Consider the following 22,120-nt stretch of genomic DNA (forward strand, 5'->3'; position numbering starts at 1 on the left):
CACATTAGCATTAATCTGCCAAGTCTCTTCTTGACTGAGCTGCAGAGTATTCAAGATTTACAACAGTTTAAGTTGGAAAATTAATTTTCAGGTCAATGCTCAAAAAGTGAATAAATGGATTATGCAAAATATAAAACAACATTGAACTAAAGTGTAGTACGGTCATTTCATTGTACTTCTGGTGCTCTTAACATGTTCTTATTTCACTTATTTTGATGTGTTGACTTAAGTACTTTATTGTAATTTTAAATGAATTTTACTATTTGATATTACATTTAAAAAGGAACATTTTAAATGTACTAAATTGCAACTACATCATAAAAAATGTATAATTACAAATATGTTCATATATATATATATATATATATATATATATATATATATATATATATATATATATATATATCTCACATACTGTTTTACGACTACTATATATGCGTAAGTATGCGATTTAGGTCGCAGCCAATCAGAGTTCCTCTTAACTCCTCCACCTCCCTAAGCAGATCCTCCACCAGTGTCTGTTGAAGCCAATTTGGAAGTGACTTAAATTGCAATTCCTCAACTGGCCACTGGGGCTCCGGAAGGAGCAAATCTCATTGAGCCCCATGTTAAAATGGCCAACTTTACAGCAGAAAAAAAACACATGGTACAAATTGTACTTTTGGTCTATACGGCCAATTTTGCCCTTCATGACTGTGAGGGGGTGAAATTTTTTTTAATAACTCATACATTTACATTATATAAAGCCTTAAAGTTCTGCATAATTAAGGGCGTGGCCACTTTGATTGACAGGTGGATAGCCATTTATCTGCTGTCTGTTAGTCATCGCGTCACCATAAGCTCCGCCCACATCCCGCCTCTTTGCCCATTTTCAGTTATCCAAGATGGCAACGGCCAGCTCGTCTCTACTTTACGCTTCAGAAATGTTCTTCAGAATCCTATGGGTGACGTCACGGACACTACGTCCATATTTTTTTACAGTCTATGCACCTCCCCAGCTCCACCTGCCTCAATCTGCTACAGGATTTAAGCATGTATATTTTTATTTGACATGAAGTTAAGTGTCTGAAACTATCACATTCAAGTCACACTTAAGTATTTTCTTTTAAAATATATTATTTCTGTGATGAGTATTTTTTGTTAATTATGCTAAAGTACACTTCTTTTTCACAAGGGTTTCAGGACCCGCAGAGCACAGAGAGGATCATGGGAGGAAAAGTGGTGGTCTGTTAGCCTGCTTAGAAAATGACAAAGACAAAGAATGGAGAGCCATCTCTGCTGATTTAAAATCAAGTCCTCATTCTCCGTTTCAAAGCCAAACCAAAAATACAGAGTGGGGGCCCAGACAGACGTTCACTTTTCCACAAGACACCGCAACGGTCATAAAATACATTCGCCAGTCATGGGCCAGTCTAAAATTAAGCAAACACGAGGAATACAGATGGAGCTTGCAGTGACTGCTCAGAAAGACACGAGCAGTCGAATTATTGACCGTGGCGTGGGAACAAAATCTCCAAAACAGATGCCATTGATCTGGAACGGGAGATAACCTGCAAACTCAATTATAATGAGCTCCTTCAGCTTTACCACTGCTGTGACAAATACAACTGTTAAACATCGCTTTGGTCAGTGGAATAAAGCTCAAATCAAATAAAAGATAGGCCTGAATATTACATCAAAAACTTACCCAAAAACATATCCAAAAATGTTTTCTTGTCAATTAACTGAAATTACTCAAACTTACACTAAAATGATAATGAATTGAAAAATGTTGTACATATTGTAAGTATTATTAAAGTAACATGGTTTCCAACAAGATCAATGTTCGTGTGCAATTTTTTACCCAAGTTCACTCAAAAATCATATAAATGTTTTTTTTTCTTTTCTTTTCCTTCAAACATGTCAGGATACATCAAGCCAGGACACAGAATAATGTTCATAATACGATTTTAGAGATTTTAGAGAAATGTCAGATAGGAAGCTTTTCTTTAAATAACCATAATACTTTCAGTCTGTTCCTCACACTGAGCTATTATATGACTGCACAATACTTGGAAAAGTATTAGAAGTATTAAAGTAAGTCCCATGGACAATTTTTTAAATACTTTTATGGATCTCAACAGCTCCTGTCCCAATTCACTTTAATTTTTTGGAAAAAAGCAGTGTGAACATTCTGCTAAATATCCTAATTTTGAGTTACACAGAAGAAAGAAAATGATGTGAATTTGGAATTGCATAAATATCTAGTTCATGACACATACTGATTGGCTATGCTAATCCTGCAGCCAATGAGATTGCTTGCTCATCATTTGAATAGTCTGGTTCGGTGTTTGCTATAGGCTAGTCCAGCATCCGAAATTGCATACTCTCTTAAGTAGGTACTTATTTTGAATAATTAGGTCATGGCCGCTAAAAAAGTATGTTCTATATCCAGTATGTGTGTAGTATGAGCGTAGTCTGGACGTACTACATTGGCCATGTTGTCATTATCATGTGACCTACAGCGTCAGGTGCGTTGCTTTACTACCATTCACAAAATCCTCATGGGATAGTAAAGTGTCCCTCATATGCACACTTCAGAATCTCGCCAGAAGTAATAGGTCATTTAGGTACTTTTTGCCTACTCTTTTGTTTTGTTTTGTGTCACATACTGTTTTTCACCTATTATATAGACTCGGGATGCAGCCAATCAGAGTTCCCTGAACCCCTCCACCTCCCCAGCTCCACCTGGGTCTGCTACAGGATTGATGTATGTCTATTTATGCAGCAGCAGCAGATCTTACATGCTCAATAGCAGCGGTTCTGTTAGCAGTAACAAGTCCATACTTGCTTTGCAGAAGCAACAATAATCAACATCAGCAGCAGCAGCGTCGCAGAAAAACTCCACCAAGACCAAATACATTATCATTGCCATATTCAATAACATGCTAAAACCATCCAGAGAGCTGTCATGATTTAAAATAATTACATCATTTTCATTTTTAGGTGAACTATCCCATGTATACTCAGATGTTTCAAACAGAGGTGGACAAAATTGTGGTGTAAAAACGGATTTTTACTGAAGTAAAAGTACAGAAGTATTTGTTTTCAAAAGTACTTAAGTATCAAGTACTTAAAGTTTTAAATTAAATTAAAGTTAATTTCCTTTATGTCGCCGCATCATTTTATTATTGTTGTATGAATGCACATTATGCCATCATGGTTTAAGCCAGTCAGTGACACTCCGTCTGACACACTAGCATACGACTAACTTAAACTCATTTAAATACTTGTAGAAAAGCTATAAAGCTCTTTATAAAGCTGCTGTCACTTTAAGGCTGAATGCACGGATCCAATACACTGATACACATCTGATATTCTCACACCTTTACTAAGTTAAAACAACTCAATTGTTGGGTCGGTGCATTTTCAACCCAACTTGGGTTGTTTTTAACCCAGCATTTTTTAGAGTGAAGGAAACAATCATCCGCTGACTTTCAGAGCTGCTACAGAAACGAATTTCGACCTTGATAGAAATGTAGTGGAGTAAAAAGTACGATATTTGTCTTTCAAATGTAGTGAAGTAAAATTCATAAGTTTCAAGTAAATTACAGATACTCAAAAAGTGTCCTTAAGTACAGTACTCAAGTAAATGTTCTTAGTTACTGTCCAGCTCTGGTTTCAAATAAAAGACATGAATAAAACAAACATAAGCCCCCAAAAGGAAGAATTTCTTCCATTTTAGAGGTGAAAGAGCAAGGATCCATAAATAATTGCCATGTCATGTATTGAGAATATGGAAAGAGGTATCATGCCTGCATCTATGGACAGTTGCTAACCGCCCCTAAACCAAACAACACACACACACCACATAATTGAGAGTTTGAGGCAGATTGAAGCCTGCACTTAGTTTTTAGTTTTACAGTGTGGATAACTCCTCTTCCCCAGAGACACACACACACACACACACACACACACACACACACACACACACACACACACACACACACACACACACACACACACACACACACACACACACACACACACACACACACACACTGTTTCCATTAGCTCAGAGTATCCTTAACAGATCCATGTACTTCAGATCATTTCAGAGCGCAGTAAGCTTCACAGCTCTCCCGAAGGTCGAAGCGGTGAGGATTTTATAACCCAGACATGCGTCCTGACTGAAAAAACACTCGGTTAAACAGCATCTGTACAGTAGAGTTGATAAGAGTGAGCTGTTTACCTTGTATCTGGGGTATGTAGGGCGCCAATAATTTCCCTCTTTTCTTTTCATAGCCTTTCTGTGTGATGTCACCTACAGAGACGGAGAGAGAGAGACAAAGGGATTGTGATGAATCATGTATTCTGTGTTTGGAAAGCTGGCATGGCATTGCTCAGAGTCAGCCCAGCGTCCTGGCACAGAGAAAGTTCAGCTCAGCTCCACACGGCCCCCAAAACATCCACACACACATCACTTCCCAGTATATACACACACACATATCCCAGTGTTCACTGAAATATATTTTAATTTATCAACCTTTCTGAAGAGACAATATGAATTTCCACATGCACTGTAATAACTATCTTAAATGGAGTCTAATGCTGTTAAACTCAATCTTAAAGGGTTAGTTCAGCCCAAACTGTAACCCCTGTCCTGAACTCCTCTCCCTCCTGTGGTTGGCCAGCCGTCAGACCTCCGCTCATCTTCACACACAGATGAAGATATTAGTGTTGAAATCCGATGGCTCAGAAAGGCCTTCATTGACACCAATGTCATTTCCTCTCTCAAGACCCATAAAGGCACTAAAGACGTCGTTACAAAGCCCATCTCACTACAGCGGCTCTACAATCATTGATGAAGACACCTGAAGAGTTTAGGTGCGTTAAAAACTAAATAACGACTTATATAGTGATGGCCGATTTCAAAACAAAGCTTCGAACCCTTATGAGTCAGTGAATCGATTCATGATTCGGATCGTGAGTCAAACTACTGAAATCGCGTGACATTGGCGATCCGAATCATAAATTGATTCACTCGAAGCTTTGTTTTGAAATGCGAAAAGTTTCAGATTTCAACACTAATATCTTCATCAGTGTGTGAAGATGAACGGAGGTCTGACGGCTGGCCAACCACAGGAGGGAGAGGAGTTACATTCTTGGCTGAACTAACCCTTTAATATTGAACACTGGTCTGTGGAGTCTGCTCTGTATTTTCTCCTGCACAAGAGGCGTGATTAACGGGCATAGTTCAAATCACTCTGTATGTAATTTGATAGTCCTTCGACCAATCAGACTAACGATCCACCGCTTCTCTATCCGTCATCGTGTTAAACCCACCGAAAGCGGATAAGCCGGTTTGTGATTGGTCCCCGCAAATTTGTAACAGAAGCAGGGCAAAATGTTCATATCAGTGCATCCCTATCACCTGGTGTATTAAACCCTCAGTCTTCATCTGTTCTTTGTTATTGTGTTATTGTGTTGGTGCTCGTGTTTATTAAATATTATTTCATCGTTCATCAGCGTCAAGCCTTCTGGACTATCAAGTCAAGCCAATGTGTGACAGCCATATTATTGAATTAAATCAATACTTTCATTCAGGAAGGGCACATTAAATTCATAAAGAGGCTCAGTAAAGACTTACTTACAAAAGATAAAAGATTTACAGCAGATTTAAATGCAGATGGAATTTCATTTCCACACAATATGAAGCAGAACAACAGTAACACATCACACTTTAACATATATTCACAGAGACATTTGTTTGAATTATAATATTTCACAATATTATCGTTTTTACAGTATTTTTGATCAAATTAAAGCATGGACCGACCGGTAAACTCTTGAACGGTAGAGAAGCTGTTCAACAGAAGAGTATTAGGAAGATTGTACTAGTCTAAAACAAACCTTCAAACCTAAAAACATTACATTTAATGTACTGCACAAGTCATCTGCAGCAGCTGTTTAATAAATCAGCTGAGATTTATGGGTTTTTTAATCCAAACTTCATAAATACTTATTAAAATACAATTCCACTGACACACTTGGAGTGATTTTCCTCCTGCAGATATTGCTGACGGCGGTCTGGCCTCTGAAACACACGCGTAATTACAGGCTGTCTGGGACACATGCTATTTCATATTTCATAAACTAATGGAGACCTTTCCGATCAGTAATCCACCACAGCGGCACGGGCACACTTCACTCATCCCTCCATCGCACGAGGAGAAATAAACACTGGGAAGTCAAAAGAATGAGGAATGAAAACCCGTTTGTGAGTGTCACGGTCAGCTGAGTCTAAATTCTGGCAGATTGATGGATAAATGGACGGTTAGATGAAAACAGGACTGGTTTTAGAGGGGTTTTGGACTCTTTTCATCGGCGTCACCAGACTGGAAGACCAGTTTAAACCGGCTTAGACCAGCAAACAAGCCTAGGCTGGCTTTAGCTGAGGGGTTTCAGCAATGCTCAGCTGCGATTATTGACATGAAACCCACGATCAGACATTATAACTATAAAACAGGCCAAATAAGCATGAAAACAACCACCCAATCAGGTCACAGGGACTGGTTTATAGTATTTTCACAGCGCTATGACTGTGAGAAAATTCATGGATGATCAGAAATCTGAATTTTGGCAGATACCGATAAACACTGTTGTTTTTTCTTATGTTCACCGATAAATGGCTGACATGATTTAGTCTAAATGAATACAAAATAAAACATTAGAAACTGATATAAGTCTTTATCATGTTAAGGGCAATAATAATAAACGTCTGTGCAAATAAATACAAAATTAACACTAAAAACTCATCAGAAAGTATAAGCTCATGGTTTTTTCATCTTAAAGCTCATGACTGATAAATATGGGAGCTTGTTTCCGCCACAAAATAAAACATTTGAAAAGATAATCGCGACTTTTTATCTCACTTGATGACATTTTCCTCAGAATTGCGAGATATAAACTCATACACTGCAAAAAATGCTCTTCTTACTCAGTATTTTTGTCTTGTTTCTAGTCTAAATATCTAACAATTCTTAAAACAAGAAGTATTTACTAGATAAGTAAAAACGACAGGATATTTTTTATTGTTTTGTTGAAAATAAAATCTAAATGAAGTGAGTTTTTGCTTGAAACAGGTAAAATGATCAGCCAATGGGGTGAGAGAAATAATCTTATTTCTGAAATCTTGTTTCTAGTTTCCGTCTTTTTCTCACCTGTTTTAAGCAAAAACTTTTGATATTTTTCCCCAGAAAACAAGAAAAAAATATCTTTATGTTTTACTCAACTAGTAAATTAATCTTCATTTAAGAATATTTAAATATCTGGACTGGAAACAAGACAAAAAAACTAAATAAGAAGAGTAGTGCAGTGTAATTCCAAGTGATAGAGTCAGAATTGTGAGGTAAATAAATGTTTTATCCTGTGGCAGAAACAAGCTCTCATAGATAAATGAAAGACACGATGCCTGAAAAATGATTTGGCTGCTGGGAAATGTGGCCCACGGGAGCGGTTTGGGAATGTGGACGCCTTGTGCCGGGATGCTTATTCCCTTGTTATCCTCATCCCCCTGCTTCCCTCCAAACCCAGCATCTAAAGCAGCCTTTTCTCTTCTAACAAAAGCCATATTGATTGAGCGTGGAGGCCGCGGCCCTGCTGACTGACACCACTAAAGAAAAGCGAGCCCTCCCGAGTCTTTCCCAGCCCGGAGAGGATGAGAATCAGCGGGAGGGGCGATGGGAAAACACAGCATTTAAACAGCTGGATCACGGTCAACACATCCAACCGGAAAAACTAAATAACGACTTATATAGTGATGGCCGATTTCAAGACAAAGATTCGAACCGTTATGAGTCAGTGAATCGATTCATGATTCGGATCGTGAGTCAAACTGCTGAAATCACGAGACATTGGCGATCCGAATCATGAATCGATTCACTGACTCATAACGGTTCGAAGCTTTGTCTTGAAATCGGCCATCACTATATAAGTCGTTATTTAGTTTTTTGCGCACCTAAACTCTTCTGGTGTCTTCATAAATGATTGTCGAGCCGCTGTAGTGAGATGGGCTTTGTAACGACGTCTTTAGTGCCTTTATGGGTCTTGAGAGAGGAAATGACATTGGTGTCAATGACGGCCTTTCTGAGCCATCGGATTTCAACACTAATATCTTCATCTGTGTGTGAAGATGAGCGGAGGTCTGACGGCTGGCCAACCACAGGAGGGAGAGGAGTTCAGGACAGGGGTTACAGTTTGGGCTGAACTAACCCTTTAAAGATATGGCAAAGTTAGCCTACAAGCAAGACTGCGAGATGGACGGGTTTGCCGAGGTGTGATAAACACACACACACACACACACACACACACACACACACACACAGCTCCAGTGTGCTCAGATGCCCGCGCTGAGATCTCCACTGTCTCCAGGATCATGCAAACAATGCCGTACTGTAGCAGAGCAGCTGACCTGACGCATGTATTGTCTGCTCACACACACACACACACACACACACACACACACACACACACACACACACACACACACACACACACACACACAATGGAGGGCTATTCTCCTGTCTCTCTGAACCGCCTCCTTCTGTTACAGGAGGCCGCAGCTCAGTGAGGACTGCGTACAGAACACACACATTACGTTTTAAAGGGTTAGTTCACCCAAAAATAAAGATTTCTGTCATTAACTCCTCCCCCTAATGTCGCTCCACACCCGTAAGACCTCCGTTCATCTTCACACACAGTTTAAGATATTTTATATTTAGTCTGAGAGTGTATGCAAGTGTATGCACACTATACTGTCCATGTCCAGAAAGGGAATAAAAACATCATCACAGTCGTCCATATGAGACATCAGTGGGTTAATTAGAGTCTCTTGAAGCATCGAAAATACATTTGGGTCCAAAAATAACAACAACTACGACTTTATTCAGCATTGGCTTCTCTTCTGGGTTTGCGTTCGTAAATCTGCTGACGTGTTATCTGAGCGCCGAGCTTCGTTTATAGTCTGAGGGAGACAAAACTAACCCAGAAGAGATGACAATGCTGAATAAAGTTGTAGTTTTTGTTAATTTTGGACCAAAATGTATCTAATAATCAATAGAGATGCTGAGAGGAACAATGGGAAGATGTGAATATTGCCCAGCCTCAGAGTAAGAGCTTTAAACGATGCTCTAGTTCAGTGTGTGTGTGTGTGTGTGTGTGTGTGTGTGTGTGTGTGTGTGTGTGTGTGTGTGTGTGTGTGTGTGTGTGTGTGTGTCTGTGTGTGTGTGTGTCTGTGTGTGTGTGTGTGTGTGTGTGTGTGTGTGTGTGTGTGTGTGTGTGTGTGTGTGTGTGTGTGTGTGTGTGTGTGTGTGAGGAAGAGGATGGGGATCAGGTGCACATCCCTTCCTCATCAGACCTTAAGAACTGGCCATTAGCTGCTGATGGGGACAGAGTCAGGTGGCCTCAGCTGTCACACACACACACACACACACACACTGACTTTAGATATGAACCTTCAGCTCGTGACAGCAGGATAAACTGAGGAGGCACTATCTGATCAATCACAGAATATTATTGGTTCATGCCTAAAGTCAACGTGAAATGACATTTACATCCCACAACATGATGCATTAGTGAGTGAAACAAGATTTCCAATGAAAAACTAGTATTATAATTAGTGCATATGATTGGATATTTGCTTATATCAGCGCGCAGACCCACAGCACACTCAGAAAGAGCCGAAATAAACTGAGAGGAATATTTCAAACGGAGAGAAATGGAAATAATTCATTAAATGCAAAGCCCAAAAAAACGGCATTCACCAGCGCGTACTGAACCGGGAATACCGTACCGAACGGTTCAAGAGTATATTGAGTATTGTGACAGCCCTAATATCTACAAGTATGACTTTTTGAAAATATACTTTTAAGATTTGAAGTACAGTACAAGAGCACATTCAAGGCAATTAACAGCACTTTTCCTCATGGGATGAAAGGCCCAAATCGAATCTTTCTTTGTATTTTCGGTGCTAATTGTGTGAGGGAATCTGCACAACTATCTGCATCTGGAATCTGCAAATTAGCCCATTCCTCTCCAGAGGTCCTGCGGGCGCAGAAACGGGGCTAAGATTTTACCACCGCGGGACCGCGCCCCTAGGATATATCCAGCAGGAATGCCTCGATCGCCTCTTTCTTTTCCTCTATCATCATCATCATTACTGAGACTCCTGTCTACTGTCCATCACTCACTATAGTAAATGTCCTCTCCATCTCCATTATGTTTTCACCGCACACCAGACGTGTATTTATGTGCATTCCAGTCACAGACTGACCCAGATATTTTCTGTGCTGAGGAATAATTTCTCATTCCTGCTGAAATGAGAAACTCTGGAGAGGAGAGCCCGCTGACTCTCATTTACAGGTGCCGCTCCATCTTGTCCATCTTTGAGCGGCTACAAACCCCCAGCCCTCTCCCCATCCTTCAGAGGACAGTCATTGACAGCACTTCTTTTCTCCCAGAAAGACTAATGTCCCGGGACGATAACTTCCTACTCCCGGTGGTTAGAGAACACAGGGTAATTCTGACACCGCTGCCACATCGGCCCATTCAAGGCGATCTTTTTGATTTACTCTATCCTATTCACCTTTAAGGTTGGAATAAATGACATGAATGGATGGATTTCACAGAAAATCTTGTAGTCTGCGCTAGCCAAAGATTTTAGCTTCAGACTATGATTTCATTCAGGAGGAGGACAGTAAACATGTCTGATAGCTTGAGCTGATTTTAGAAGGCATATTGTTCATGTTTGTTACGCGTCTCTTACACAAATAAAGCTTCTCAAATGGCTCTTTGGCATGAAGAACCTTAAATATCCAAATAACCTTTCCATTGCAAAATTGTCCTTTAGACTATAAAACGGTCAGAAAAAATGGTTCTTTGGGGAACCAAAAATTGTTCTTCTATGGCATCAGTGTGAAACCCATGTTTGGCTCTTCCTGGCCTTTATTTGTGAGGGTGTAGTGCACGTTTGCTGTTTTCGGGACAATTAGAAAGTTTGGTAGTGTGTGATTCTAAATCAATTAGTGTTTGATGCCTAGTTTTTCTTTGGTTACTATTCAACTTAAACTCAGAAAATGATATGATGCCCAGTGTTTCTGTTCAGATTTTAATGTCATGTATGGACATGGGAAACCTGTTTGAAACTTACACTATATTGCCAGAAGTATCGGGACGCCCCTCCAAATCCCTGAGTTCAGGTGTTCAATCCCTTCATGGCCACAGGTGTATAGATCAAGCTCTCGGCCTGCAGACGCTTCTACACACATTAGTGTAAGAATGGGTCTCTCTCAGGAGCTCAGTGAACTCAAGCGTGGGGCCGTGATAGGCTGACCCCTGTGCAATAAGGCCATTCCTGACATTTCCTCACTACTAAATATTCCACGCTCAACTGTTAGTGGGATTATAACAAAGAGGAAGCCATTGGGAACAACAGCAACTCAGCCACGAAGTGAAATCACAGAGCGGGGTCAGCGCATGCTGAGGGTCACAGTGGGCAGAAGTCACCAACTTCAGTCAATAACTCCAAACTTCTGTGTCCTTCAGATGAGCTCAAGATCAGTGTGTAGAAAGGAACTCGTAATGCTTCAGCAAGACATTTTGGACAATTTCATGTTCCCAACTTTGTGGGATCAGTTTGGGGACGGCCCCTTCCTGTCCCAGCATGACTGCGCTCCAGTGCTCAAAGCGTCGGTCCATAAAGACATGGATGAGGAGTTTGGTGTGGAGGAACTCGACTGGCCTGCACAGAGTCCTGAGCTCATCCCGATAGATCAGCTTTGGGATGAATTAGAGCGGAGACTGAGAGCCAGGCCTTCTCGTCCAACATCAGTGCCTGACCTCACAAATGAGCTTCTAGAAGAATGGGCAGAAATCCCCATAAACACACTCCTAAACCTTGAGGAAAGCCTTCCCAGAAGAGCTGGAGCTGTTAGAGAGGGTGGGCCGACTCCAGATTAAACCCTACGGGTTAACAATGGGACGCCATTAAAGCTCATGTGCAGGTAAAGGCAGGCGTCACAAAACTCTTGGCAATATAGTGTATAATTATTGTTGCCAGCTGAGCTGAGAAAATTACATTTTTGTCAAAGACTACATCTGGATGGGATTCAGAAAGATGATCAAAACACAGATGGAGTCCATCAACACCCCAAAGCTTCACAGTCCTGATGCTCATCATGGGTTCGATGTTTCATTAGATTTATAAGCTGACGTGTGCGTAAGCAATGCTTCTATCCGCTTCTTCTGGTTTACGCAGCTCTTCTTCTTCACTTGTTTTTGGATCCGGAGATGCTTTACTCTTTCAGAAGGTGCGTAACAGCACATCTATAACACTGACAACACGGATTGCCAGAATAAACTCGTCTATGCCAGAGAAGCGCAAATGACGGAAATCTCCTCAATGGCAGGGAAAGAGTTCATTGTAAATCAGTAACACTTTATTTTAAGGTTCAACTATTAACTAGTGTCTTATTCTCATGCATATTACTAGGATATTGTCTGTTTATTAGCACTTATAAAGCTCATATTAATGCCTTATTCTGCATGAGCTTATTCTACATCCCTTAATCCGACCCAATACCTAAACTTAAACGCTACAAAAACTACCTTACTAACTATTAATAAGCAGTAAATTAGGAGTTTATGAGGCAAAAGTCGGAGTTAATAGTGAATATGTGTTCCCCAGACTAAAGGGTTACCCATTTTTTCTACACCAAATTAATGACTTTAACTTTTAACAGCTACACACAGAAAATAGCAAAAGTCTAGTAAGACGATACTCTCTTCAACTACAAATTATTTTTGTACGTTTACACCTCTGAGGCAATCCCAAAAGCTTTGTTTAAACGACAATGAGAACAAGCTCCTTTCAGAGACGTGACACACACACAAAACACCGCAGGTGCACATAGATATATATATATATATATATATATATATATATATATATATATATATATATATATATATATTTCAGGGATCTCACCTCCCAACGGAGCCGTCTCTGAGAGCCCTATCACTTTAAACAGCCCCTGCCCCTTATCTCAGAGAGCCGGGCCCCTGGGGGCCAGTGGGAGGGGCCGGCAATTAGGCAGAACTTAGGCATGACCCATCGCCATGTCTGCATTCAGTCCAATCACATCCAGACTCAGAGACGGTGTCAGAGGGACAAATCTCCACCAGAGAGCCGGAAGAGAAACAGCCAGGATCTGTTCATAATGATACAGGACACTCAACAAAAGCTCAGTGATAAAAGAGTGCTCTAGTGTATGCCTGATGGCAAACTGTTTATTCACACCTTTATTTATTTTTACAAACTGAAGTATGCGTTGATGATTTGATGTCTCATTAGTAACATTATTAATAACAGAATATTTCTGTAAGGGAGGTACTACGGAAAAACTACGGATGCGATATCTGATAATAAACCAATAAACAAGAATTCTCAAAATCTCACACTCTTTCTCGCCACCATACCCCAAACTCTCTCACACACGCACACACGCACGCACACACACACACACACACACACACACACACACACACACACACTGCCCCTAAACCTACCCATCACAGGAAACATTCTGCATTTTTACTTTCTAATAAAATCTCCTCCTGTGTGATTTATAAGCCTTTTGAAAAGTGGGGCCATGGGTAATGTCCTCATATTACACCCTCTCCTGTAATACCTGTGTCAGACCCATGTACATTATACACATTTGTGTCCTGATATTACACACACACACACACACACACACACGCACTTTAACAGGATAAATCCCCAAACCATTGAATCTTTGCAGCACACCAGCACAACATGAGATGAGAACAATAGGTCTGTGGAAAACAGCCTCAAATAATGCTCTGCAGACGATACTGAAGCGCATCTGATGCCCGCCACACCCGCTGGCATTGATCACGCCGCTGCCAGCCTGGCACAGTCACTGCCAGCCCGTCTCTGATCGGCCACAGCGGGACACACACACACTGATGGCCACAGCGGGACACACACACACTGATGGCTTACACTAACTGTGGCCATCAACTCTTCTGACAGGAAGACGTGAATGACTCAAAGAGCGCTCACAGAGGAGCAGAAGCATTCCTTCATCATTAAACCCGTCCTCAGAAACACCGAATAATCCCAGATGAGATCTCAGCTGTTTCTCCAACACAGCCATGAGGTTAAACCGAGAGCAGATCCAGATCTTCAGTGAAAAACGGCCCCAGGAACCTCACGTGTGTGTGAGCTTCAAAAGAGATCTCAGTGGTGCCCAGATCCACAACCACACAACTCAATATCAACTCATGTCTCATCCAACTATACGTGATCGGCTTTCTTATTGTGTGCGTCCCAATTTTAGCATAAGCTGATACCTGAATGAAACATAACTGGGGACACGATCAAGTCTGAGTCACAACCATTTTCACCCAGAAATTACGCCATTAATTACAAATTAACACATTGAGTTAAACATCAAATTATCATGAAGAACTCCAGCACTGCAAAAAATGCTCTTCTTCCTCAGTATTTCTGTCTCATTTCTAGTCCAAACATCTAAAAATTCTTACATTAAGAAGTATTTACTAGACAAGCAAAAGTAATTGTCTTGTTTTGGGGGAAAATAACTCAAAATGAAGAGAGTTTTTGCTTAAAATAAGATAAATAATCTGCCAATGGGGTGAGAGAAATAATCTTAATTCAAACAGAAAACAAGATTATTTCTCTCACCCCATTGCCAGATTATTATCTTATTTAAAGCACAAACTCTCTTCATTTTGAGTTATTTTTCCCAAAACAAGACAAAATGTTGTACTTGTCTAGTAAATGTTTCTTAATGTAAGATTTTTTTGATATTTGGACTAGAAACAAGACAAAAATACTAAGTAAGAAGAGCATTTTTGCAGTGAAATTTGAAAAATTAAATTTTACAGTGTACGTTCTTCTAAACAATGATATTTTCTTCCGACAATGCAACTCATTCATAAACATAAGAGAGAAAAAGTCCAAAAACACTGCTATCCTAAAAAATACTGATGAACATCAATGAATCAAACCAAATGCATGCATTTATACCAACAAAACTAATATATAGGGGTTAAATCAAGATGGTGAAAGCTATTTTTTGACTTTCCTCTTCGAGATTTAATGTGATACTTGCCATGTCTTGTCATTATTTGTGAAATCCACAAGCAATTTCTGAGTGAAAATAGTTTCAAAGGAAATCCCACACTTTAATAAACTGCAGCTTTTTCCCCAGTGTGTCCGAGAGTCCCATCATGAGGCACTCACCCCTGGATCCTCACATCTCGCGGCAGGTGTAAAACGCTCTTCCGAATCCAGGCCGACCCTCTGAACACACACAGCGGCCCTGATCCAAACACAGCTCCTCTCAGAGTCCAGAGGCAGCCGTCTGAGCTTCCTCTCAAAGAGAAGCAAAGCTCTGCTGTCTCTCTCTCACACACACACATTTCCTCCCGTCTGTCCTCCTCCCCCAAACCTCAGCCCTCTCTCTCTCTCTCTCTCTCTCCCTCCCTCCTCTCATCCCGGGTCGACACACAGAGCCCAGCCGGCCTGACGGATTAGAGAACGCTGCGACCCCCACACACTCAAACATGATAAAGGTTCCTCAGAGGATCTGCAGCACCTTCAGACCCGCAGCCTATCAGGAAACTTCTCATTTGTTTGCAATATAAATTAAAAAAGATCTTTAAAGCAAGTTCAACCAAAATTAAAAATGGCCAACCTCGTGTCATGAAAAACTTAACCTTTATACTTGAGGAACAAAAGTCTGACAAACTTATAATGTACAACAACAAAAAATGTTGTGTGGGATTTATCAAGCAGCTCTTAAAGAAAGAGAATGCTTTTTTATTTTGGCAATATTTTGCAGAAAGTTGAATTGGTTAAATCAATAGGTTTTATGAGCCTTCAATGAGCAGCAATTATCAAAGCTATGTATAACTATACTATATATATATATATATATATATATATATATATATATATATATATATATATATATATATATATATATATATATATATATAGTCTCCTTGTGTAAATTGCACTAAGAAGTTGCCTTTAAAAGTGCTAAATTTAAATAACAATTATTACTATTACTACTGAAAATCTTGTTTGCACCTCAATGTATTCAAATAAAGGATTCGACATCACTGATTGGCCATATTTGATTATATATGAAAGCAAATGATATGCAAAACTTTCAGCACATAATGAGTATCACATGATTCTCTCTAGTCACTTATGAAACATTACAGCATCTGTGCCTGTTCGGCTTGACTATATGGACAAAAATCCTCCAAAACATCTCCTTCTGTGCTCCATGAAGAGTAAATGACGTCAGAACTCTCATTTATTTAGGTCAATTATCCATTTAAAGGAAGAGCATACAACCCAGATTCCCAAAAATATTTTATTCCCATATTGTACAAATTGTGAATAAAAAAGGAATGCAATAATTTACAAATCTCATAAACTTATATTTTATTCACAATAGAATATAGATAACATATCAAATGTTGAAAGTGAGACATTTTGAAATATCATGCCAAATATTGGCTCAATTTGGATTTCATGAGAGCTAAGAGGCTGGAAAAGTTAAATGTACATAAGGAACAGCTGGAGGACCAATTTGCAGCTTATTGGGTCAATTGGCAACATGATTGGGTATAAAAAGAGCCTCTCAGAGTGGCAGTGTCTCTCAGAAGTCAAGATGGGCAGAGGATCACCAATTCCCCCAATGCTGCGGCGGACAATAGTGGAGCAATATCAGAAAGGAGTTTCTCAGAATAAAATTGCAAAGAGTTTGAAGTTATCATCATCTACTGTGTGTAAGGGTCAAGGCCGGAAAACCAAACTGGATGGCCGTGATCTTCGGGGCCTTAGACGGCACTGCATAACATACAGGAATTAAACTGTAATGGAGATCACAACATGGGCTCAGGATACTTCCAGAAAACATTGGAAAACACAATCCACCGTGCCATTCGCCGTCGCCAGCTAAAACTCTACAGGTCAAAAAAGAAGACATATCTAAACATGATCCTGAAGCGCAGGCGTTTCCTCTGGGCCAAGGCTCATTTAAAATGGACTGTGGCAAAGTGGAAAACTGTTCTGTGGTCGGACGAATCAAAATTTAAAGTTGTTTTTGAAAAACTGGGACGCCATGTCATCCGGACTAAAGATGACGAGGACAACCCAAGCTGTTATCGGCGCTCAGTTCAGAAGCTGCATCTCTGATGGTCTGGGGTTCATGAGTGTGTGTGGCATGGGCAGCTTACACATCTGGAAAGGCACCATCAATGCTGAAAGGTATATCCAAGTTCTAGAAGAACATCTGCTCCCATCCAGACGTCGTCTCTTTCAGGGAAAACCTTGCATTTTCCAACATGACAATCCCAGACCACATACTGCATCAATTACAACATCATGGCTGCGTAGAAGAAGGATCCGGCACTGAAAAGGCCAGCCTGCAGTCCAGATCTTTCACCAGTAGAAAACATTTGGCGCATCATAAAGATGAAGATGCGACAAAGAAGACCTGAGACAGTTGAGCAGCTAGAAGCCTTTATTAGACAAGAATGGGACAACATTCCTATTCCTAAACTTGAACAGCTCGTCTCCTCAGTCCCCAGACGCTTGCAGACTGTTACAAAAAGAAGAGGGGATGACACACAGATGTGTTGTAAGATGTGTTGATGCCATGAAATGTTTAATCAGCTTATTTTTCCCTTAAAATGATACATTTTTCAGTTTAAACATTTAATATGTCATCTATGTTTTATTCTGAATAAAATATTGAAATTTGAAACTTCCACATCATTGCATTCTGTTTTTATTTACAATTTGTACAGTGTCCCAACTTTTTTGGAATCAGGTTTTGTGGATAAAATAAAAAAGAGAGAATAAAAAGTTCCTTGATGAGATTAAAAAGGTTCTACAGCACTTCCTGACAGGCTGTAAAGCACTTTTGTTCTTATTGAATCTAGTATTTACATATCAACAAGCACACACTCAGATACATAACAAACCCTCTAACACACGACACACCTGCCGTGTCAGACGCATCAGGACACAGGAGCTGCATTCACAGGCTTCAGCTCCAGTGTTGGTGAGGAGTCCAGAGCCGAGGAGACTGCTGACCCTCCGCTGACACACTGATATTGTGTGATGTGGTTATGGAGAGAAAGAGAGCAGTGTTCTTCTCACATCTGTGTCAGAGCGACCATCACCCAACGCAGCAGAATACCAGACATACTGGAAATGGCTAAAAGTCACATGCATTTACAAAGACTACATATCACAACAAGCTCCAGACGCTGTTCATGCCGTTCTGTTACACATTTGACTAAATGCACAGGAAAATGCAGCATGAAATCTTATTTTTGAGATCTTTCTAGATGAGTCGGAGAGCAGGGACTCTTTGAAATGATCTTTAAGTCTTACGTTAGTAAACCTTCTCTTAATCTTCTCAGTTAAAGTGTACAACACAAGTGCTAGATCCTGTCTAAAGCACTGTCTAATTACACACACACACACACACACACACACACACACACACACACCCTGAGGCATAAACACAGTGTAGGCGCCACCGGCTAATCAGCTTTAACAAGCTTTAGCGAGAAGAATCAAGCCATACATGGGATCTGCAGATGGTGTATCATATGGATCATTATTCATAAACACATCTCATAATCAATTCAATGCTCTTATATATAACTGCAACCATAACAATTTGAGTCAATCATTAAAAATGTAGCCGTAGTTGACAACGGCTGGGAAAATGCATGTGGTTTCATCAGATATAATTTCATGAGCTCACAGAGCCGCGATGTCTCATGAACATGTCCTTTCTGATTCACCAAACAATCTCCAGCCTCACTGTTAGTGGTCTGAATCAGATTCACTCATGCATTCAGACTGAGTTCACAACCGACTCTCTCAGCTCTTTTCCACCAGAATAGTTTGTATTCAGGAGCTGAACCGCTGAACCGTGACTCTTCCGTTGTGATTCCCAATGAGTAGAGACTAGTTGTTCATGTAACATGGGCCAGTAAGAGCTGCGCGTGAGGCCTTTAGCATCCTTTTTATCGCGCCAACATCCCACGCTGGAGACCATGCTTTAAATCCCGCTTGGAGTGGGTCGAGTAGGACTGGTTACATTTGGTGCCGTGACCCGGATGGCAAGTGTGAGTGTGATGTAGGCCAGAAAGAGATGTGTGTGTAAACCTCACTCCCCTGGCCTCAAGAGGTGCGCTAGCAACTGACGCTAGAGGCTACAGTCTTTAGCGTCCTTGTTAGCGCACCCACCTCCACGCCGGACACCCCAGTTTAAATCCCGCTCAGAGTGGTTTGAATAGGACCAGAGGGGTTACATTTGGTGCCGTGACCCAGATGGGAGTGATGTTTAGGGGTGAGTGTAATGGACGTAGGCCAGTAAGAGCTGTGTGTGTAAACCTCACTCCCCTGGCCTCAAGGCATGTGCTAGCGACTGACGTTAGTGGCTGCGTTCTTTAGCATCCTTGTTAGCGCACCCACACCTCACACCAGAGACCCTAGTTCGAATCCCATTCGGGGCGGGACAAGTAGGACCGGTTACATTTGGTGCCGTGACCCAGATGGGAGTGAGGTTTAAGGGGGTGAGTGTAAAGTAGGCCAGTAAAAGCTGTGTGTGTAAACCTCACTCCCCTGGCCTCAAGAGACGTGCTAATGACTGACGCTAACGACTATGGCTTTAGCATTCTTGTTAGCGCACCCACCCCCCACACCAGAGACCCTAGTTCGAATCCCAATCGGAGCAGGTCGCGTAGGACCGGTTACATTTGGTGCCGTGACCCAGATGGGAGTGAGGTTTAGGGGGGTGAGTGTAACAATGCCCAGTAAGAGCTGTGTGTGTAAACCTCACTCCCCTGGCCTCAAGAGGTGCGCTAGCAACTGACGCTAGAGGCTACAGTCTTTAGCGTCCTTGTTAGCGCACCCACCTCCACGCCGGACACCCCAGTTTAAATCCCGCTCAGAGTGGTTTGAATAGGACCAGAGGGGTTACATTTGGTGCCGTGACCCAGATGGGAGTGATGTTTAGGGGTGAGTGTAATGGACGTAGGCCAGTAAGAGCTGTGTGTGTAAACCTCACTCCCCTGGCCTCAAGGCATGTGCTAGCGACTGACGTTAGTGGCTGCGTTCTTTAGCATCCTTGTTAGCGCACCCACACCTCACACCAGAGACCCTAGTTCGAATCCCATTCGGGGCGGGACAAGTAGGACCGGTTACATTTGGTGCCGTGACCCAGATGGGAGTGAGGTTTAAGGGGGTGAGTGTAAAGTAGGCCAGTAAAAGCTGTGTGTGTAAACCTCACTCCCCTGGCCTCAAGAGACGTGCTAATGACTGACGCTAACGACTATGGCTTTAGCATTCTTGTTAGCGCACCCACCCCCCACACCAGAGACCCTAGTTCGAATCCCAATCGGAGCAGGTCGCGTAGGACCGGTTACATTTGGTGCCGTGACCCAGATGGGAGTGAGGTTTAGGGGGGTGAGTGTAACAATGCCCAGTAAGAGCTGTGTGTGTAAACCTCACTCCCCTGGCCTCAAGGGATGTGCTAGCAACTGATACTAGAGGCTGCAGTCTTTAGCGTCCTTGTTAGCGCACCCACACCTCACACCAGAGACCCTAGTTCGAATCCCGATTGGAGCAGGTCGAGTAGGACCGGTTACATTTATATGATAATGTAAGTAAACATGCATATTCACATACACTACCTTTCAAAAGCTGCAAAACAGTTGCTAAAAGTTGAACAACCTGCACTCAAATAACTGAAGCGCTTCCCAAAGTCATTCTGTCAACAACAACAACAACGAAAACATTTACAATGTTTACAAAGGCATTTACAAAGGCATTATGAAGACCTTCATGCAATAAGATAAATGGAAAGAGGGCAGGTACGCAAGACGCTTGGTTATAGTGAAAACAGGGAACGAGTTTGAGTCCTGAGGGAAGACAGAAGGAGAATCACCCGGCAGCCCCTTTAATGAATAGCTGAACATCAATTAGCCAACATTAGGGCCGACGTACACAAAGGAGGGGGAGAGGAGGAATTCAGAAAAGGAAGCTGATGGTTAAGATAAAGAGAAGGAAGAGAAAGAGCAGGAATAGACCTTCTCACCCAGGATCATTTATCCTCGGCGCATCACGACACGTCTGCACCCTTTGACTCTACCTTCGGGGACATCGACATTTACAAGACGCGCCGCAGAGATGCAATCAGCAATACAAATGTGTCGCCTCATGCGCGACAGACACGCGGGCCTGTGAATAACACACTGATTATGCTCTGCATATGAATTCCGGCTATTCCAGATGGATTCCCTCACAGTGAAAATCTGTAAAATATGCAAATTGGGGAAGGTAAAATAAAAGATATTTGGGGGCTGCGAGACAGGAAGGTACGAACACGAGTGATGAGAAAACAGCCAAGAGGAAGGAGAGATGGAAAGGCACAGGGATTTAGGCATTGAAAGATAAAAAGAGGGAACGTAAGGGGGGAAGAGGGAGGCAGGAAGAGACAGAGAGAGGGCTTTCACCCCCCCACACCTCTCATTAACTTCCTTTCAGTCTTTCTCTCGTTTGCTACAGAAGTAATTAGGGCATTTACACTGAAGGGGAGACGGTGCTGCTGGGACTGCTGTCACACTGGGGAACACGGAAGAGGAGCAGCCGCCCAACACACACACACACACACACACACACACACTGCCCCTAAACCTACCCATCACAGGAAAAATTCTGCATTTTTACTTTCTAAAAAAACTCCTCCTGTGTGATTTATAAGCCTTTTGAAAAGTGGGGACATGGGTAATGTCCTCATATTACACCCTCTCCTGTAATACCTGTGTCAGACCCATGACATTATACACATTTGTGTCCTGATACACACACACACAGAGAGAGAGAATCACTTACACCTATCGGTTATTAAAAACTGTGGGTGATGATGATTCATTCTTTGCCGAACACCAGATCCCCAGCCAAAGGGCCAAGCGATTATTAACCGTCTTT

At 41.5% G+C, this 22,120-nt stretch overlaps 1 protein-coding gene across 6 annotated transcripts in view; it reads right to left on the reverse strand.

Moving 5' to 3' along the window:
- The window catches only part of dip2a (disco-interacting protein 2 homolog A), a 204,780-nt gene that overhangs the window by 94,123 nt on the left and 88,537 nt on the right, over positions 1-22,120 (reverse strand). For 5 of the 6 annotated variants that reach the window (XM_067443083.1, XM_067443082.1, XM_067443080.1 and 2 more), the window contains exon 2: positions 4,232-4,303. In XM_067443083.1, the coding sequence (XP_067299184.1) occupies positions 4,232-4,303 (72 nt within the window). Of the gene's footprint in view, positions 1-4,231; positions 4,304-15,331; positions 15,458-22,120 lie in introns of those variants that run through there. The other variant, XM_067443084.1, reaches the window with a different exon arrangement.

Source organism: Pseudorasbora parva, chromosome 5, assembly GCF_024679245.1.
Source record: "Pseudorasbora parva isolate DD20220531a chromosome 5, ASM2467924v1, whole genome shotgun sequence".
Classification (NCBI taxonomy): domain Eukaryota; kingdom Metazoa; phylum Chordata; class Actinopteri; order Cypriniformes; family Gobionidae; genus Pseudorasbora; species Pseudorasbora parva.